This window comes from Miscanthus floridulus, chromosome 4 (genome assembly GCF_019320115.1).
Source record: "Miscanthus floridulus cultivar M001 chromosome 4, ASM1932011v1, whole genome shotgun sequence".
NCBI lineage: Eukaryota > Viridiplantae > Streptophyta > Magnoliopsida > Poales > Poaceae > Miscanthus > Miscanthus floridulus.
The window spans coordinates 63,307,087-63,311,388 of record NC_089583.1 but is presented as its reverse complement, the minus strand read 5'-3'; the positions used below and the strand labels follow the sequence as shown (position 1 = coordinate 63,311,388).

Below are 4,302 nucleotides of genomic sequence, written 5' to 3'. Positions count from 1 at the left end.
GAATTTGTAGCGTCGGAGGTGAAAAGGCCCTCCTCGCGTGCCCCGAAAACCTTAGGTTTATAGACACCGACCCACTTACAAAGTCATGGGTAGAGGTCTCTTTTTTTTTTTACTTTAAGTTGATAATTTATGGGAAAAACAATATTGGAGTACGATTTTTTTACGCAGGGGTACCTATACAATCAAAGGCGGCAATACAAATCCTTCGGAATCTGATTCACGAGCCGACGATTTTGATGTTTATACAAGGTCACGTTCATTCCGAGCGGTTGATTTTATCAGATGCAGCTTATCCCACCCCCCGTCCTGAAAGAAATTCCATTACATTCCACCGGCCGTGAAAGAGCCAGTGAAGGGGAAAAAAAAAAGGTGCGCGTGGAACTTTCCCTTTCTTCGCCGAAGCCGAGCGAGCGAAACCCCAAACCCATCCCCATCTCTCGCGCTCTCGGCCTCTCGGCCTCGCGCACCCCATCAATCGATCGGCCGGTCGGCTATGACGCCGGGAAGCTCGGCCGCCGGATCCGGCGTCGTCGGTGAGCAATCTTCCTCCTCCGTCCTACTCGCGCCTCCCTTTTGTCGCCCCGACTGTATTTTTTTCCGTGATCTTTATTTTAGCCCCACGGATCGCCACGAATCGAGCGATTCGGTCCTGCCTGATCATTTAGCGGGAGACGGTATTGCGGTAGTTCTTCTGCATCTGGCGTCTCTTGCTCCGTGGACGGACGGAGTATGCACGGACGGACGGAGTATGGATGTGGGGAATTTCTGTTTTGGATGATTCATCAGGCGGCAGCGACGCGCTTGTCGAGAGGTACTAGTTGATCCCGTCTGCTGGTGGTAGGATTGCCGTGTGATTGAATCGGTTCATGTGTGGAATTGATTTGGAGGAGCAAGAAAGGTGTAGCACGACACATATTGGATCCGATGCGAGCATGTGCTGATGCTTCCCTTTGGTTTTGGCCAAGCAGATCCCTAATTATAATGGCACTAGGTACCACCACCTACTAGGCCATGGTTTACACATTTGGCTTATGCTGCGCAAGCCACAAAGCGTATTTCCAGTAATGCTCTGCGTCTTTGTTCAGCACAGATGGTCACTTACTTCACTGCACCTGTTCTTGATGATCGTGAAGATGCCTTGCATCATCAGGATCTGTTAGAACAGTCATGTGGCATGAATCTACCTATTTCGCTGACTGTAAGGGTGAGCTACTACCACGTAGAAAGGGAAATCTGATTTTTTATGCATCTTGCATATCATATATATGCACATTTGAGGCTTTGAACATAGAACTTGCATCGAGACTGTCATGGCCCTCTATTGGTGGTTTTGTTTCTGGGTGTGCTTATATAGTAATTATATAGTAATTATAACTCGCAAGTCTCCTGGTATTGTATGTTGACTGAATTGTTTGAGTCGTTCTGAGTTGCCATGTGTTAAGTACTTGTTTTTTAAAGTACAAAGAATTGCATAGTTATGAGTACTTCATACTAAATATCCTCATGTTATATTTCTGATGAAGCTTTTGATTCTTCAATTGCTGTTGTCTCATGTTAAGCTCTGTTTAGCAATAGCTCTATGCAAGTATGCATTTGTCTTCTATGTCACAAGAAACCAGTAACTGGCCTACTATGCATTTTCCATTGATAGAACAATGTCAATGAGCCTGTTGTGCCTTTTTTTTTTCTTGTCCAAGCGTAGCAATTATTTTCACGAGTTGCACAAATAGAATTTATACACTAACCTGAGTATTAGCTTATCATTTGTTCAACCACAGAGCAAACTGTTTTTTTTTCCGGTGGGATCATGTGCCCACTATATTACCAAACAGATATTCAGAATATATTGAATCACTTCTTATGGGTTGATTAATATGTAAACTTGCACAGTTCCTCGGAACTTCAGGCTCCTAGAAGAGCTTGAGTGTGGAGAGAAGGGCATTGGAGATGGGACAGTGAGCTATGGAATGGATGATGCAGATGACATCTACATGCGATCATGGACCGGCACTATTATTGGCCCACATAATGTGAGATCATAGTTCTTTATTTAATCTATCTATATTTTGCCATTTTCTCAATATAAACCAGAGTACAAAAAACCTTGGTGCAAATTTTTCCAAGATCTTGAAGCCACCTATTTGTTGTTGTTTTGCATGATTTGAGAAGTACCTGGTGTTGGTGAAACATGTCAATTGAAATTTTGTAGTAGTACAGAAAATTCTAACAGAAGTTTGGATGGGTAACTGGCTACTGTTTGGGTCCAGGAAATATCTCAAACCTGCTTTCTTACTCAGCTGTGAAGTATGTAAAGAATCCTTCTGTGTTGGTCAGTGTTCTTCATTGAATGTCGCTGGTTTTCTTGGTTCACGTTTGGTGGGAAAGAACTAGTGACAGGCAACAATACATGCATGCAGAGTATTGTGATATACATGTGACTTCTGTGATCAAATGCACTATAGCCTTTCAACTCACTTTTGCTCACATGAGACCTGCAATAAAGCTGCACTTTTTTTTTTGACCCTGATGAAGTTTCACTTTCCTACATTTGTATTGCTTATTTCAGTTTATGTTGAGTTTGTCTATCTCTTTTCTTTCCTGATCTGTCAAGACCGTCCATGAGGGTCGCATTTACCAGCTGAAGTTGTTCTGCGACAAGGACTACCCTGAGAAGCCACCATCTGTTCGATTTCATTCAAGAATAAACTTGACATGCGTTAATCATGAAACTGGAGTGGTAACCTCTTTCTGTCTTTGTGTGGTTGTGGTTGGTGCAGAATATGAGTTTCAGGTTTGATATTTGGGATACCTTCTCTGATTTTGCTATATCTATTTGGTTGAGGTCATGTAGGTTGACCCGAAGAAGTTCAGTGTTCTGGGGAACTGGCAGCGCGAGTACACAATGGAATACATCCTAACCCATCTCAAGAAAGAGATGGCATCCCCACAGAACCGCAAGCTAGTACAGCCTCCGGAGGGGACATTCTTCTAAAGACGGCAGCAACTCATGTCCATCCATGGTGACTCCAGAAACAGCTGCTGCACCTGGTTTCTATATTTTATATATATCTAGTTGAATCTCCCAGATATCTGTGAACCACCGAGATCGAGTACAAGCAGACTTGTTCGTAACAATTTGCCTGGTGGTTGCTAATGATATGGGATGAAACGGTTGCCAGTTTGGCTGCTATTAAGGTTGTGTAATCTGCTGGGCAATTTCAGCTTCTTAATGCCATTATGATGAATCTTCGGCCATTTGCTGTTCTGCCTTAACTTTGATCCTCAACTGCGTATTTGCCCAAAATTTTCAACTCTGATTTGCACCATTGCTCTTGCTTTGACCATTTAAAGACAAAACAGGCGCTGGGGGAGGGCAATTGTGCAAAGTTGACAAAAGAGGCAAACGCGTGGTTAGGTTAAGTGAAGGCCAGAATCGATCATGCAAATCGGCTAAACAATCGACTTGGTGTACAAACACTAGGGTTTAGCAAACCAACGTCTTCTCCTGACCATTGTGTTGGGGATCTCTTAATTCTGTCACTTGCGTGGAGCTTTTTTTGCACCCTGTTTGGCTTGAGTCCTTGGCACAATAAAATGCTATAGCTACTACTCTACTAGTTTCGATTATAATAAGCCTTGCCATCTTGTAGCCTAACCTTTATGCTACATTTGATGTATGGATTTTGCAAAAAAGCCTTTTATTTATATAATAATGAAAAAAGTTAACAATGAACTACACCTGGCACACTGAAACACGTGTGCATCATAGTGGAGCTGCCAGTGCACTGTTACGATCTCAGCTGGGTAACTAGGATAGATGCCGGTGGACACGCGCGGCAAGTGAGCATGGAGGCGCCCGTCTCGGAAGAAGACAAGCACGGGAGCAAGTAAGTTTAGGTTTTGGTTCTATTCGCTGACCCTCGACCACCCACACAGAGTTCATATCCAAAGACGAAATGGGCTAGGCCCAGTTAATTACGCCCCTGCGGCAACACAGGCAGTCTTATAGGCCCATTAGCTGGTGTAGCCCAATATCTCTGCACAGCAAAGCCCAAGACGTGACGTTCCCCCTCCGTAAGTCGCAGCGCGTCCTCACGATGCTGATGAAGTAGACAACTGGAGCAGCAACGACGACACTGAAGATGTAGCTTGCCAGGTCGCCCAAGTCGCCAGACAGGATTCACGCTACACCAATACAGAAGGTACCACATGATCACCAACCAAATATAAACGATGAGCCATTACCTGAGTGGGAGGTAGAGTCTCTAGAACTGAGAGCAACTGAAGGTCATCATCAACAGA

At 44.1% G+C, this 4,302-nt stretch overlaps 1 protein-coding gene across 1 annotated transcript; it reads left to right on the top strand.

Moving 5' to 3' along the window:
• The first annotated feature begins 340 nt into the window (after window positions 1–340).
• Window positions 341–3,190, top strand: LOC136551573 (ubiquitin-conjugating enzyme E2 variant 1C-like). The gene is made up of 4 exons (XM_066543119.1): window positions 341–533; window positions 1,891–2,030; window positions 2,612–2,737; window positions 2,852–3,190. Exons 1-4 carry the CDS (start codon window positions 494–496, stop codon window positions 2,990–2,992), a joined length of 447 nt encoding a protein of 148 aa, XP_066399216.1. The 5' UTR covers window positions 341–493; the 3' UTR covers window positions 2,993–3,190.
• The last annotated feature ends 1,112 nt before the right edge of the window (window positions 3,191–4,302 follow it).

What these genes read in the sequence shown, in the direction of transcription:
- LOC136551573 (XM_066543119.1), top strand. Translation starts at nt 494, where the DNA reads ATGACGCCGGGAAGCTCGGCCGCCGGATCCGGCGTCGTCG. An exon ending in CGCCGGATCCGGCGTCGTCG is followed by an intron (nt 534 to 1,890) that starts GTGAGCAATCTT and finishes AAACTTGCACAG; the next exon opens with TTCCTCGGAACTTCAGGCTC. An exon ending in TTAATCATGAAACTGGAGTG is followed by an intron (nt 2,738 to 2,851) that starts GTAACCTCTTTC and finishes GAGGTCATGTAG; the next exon opens with GTTGACCCGAAGAAGTTCAG.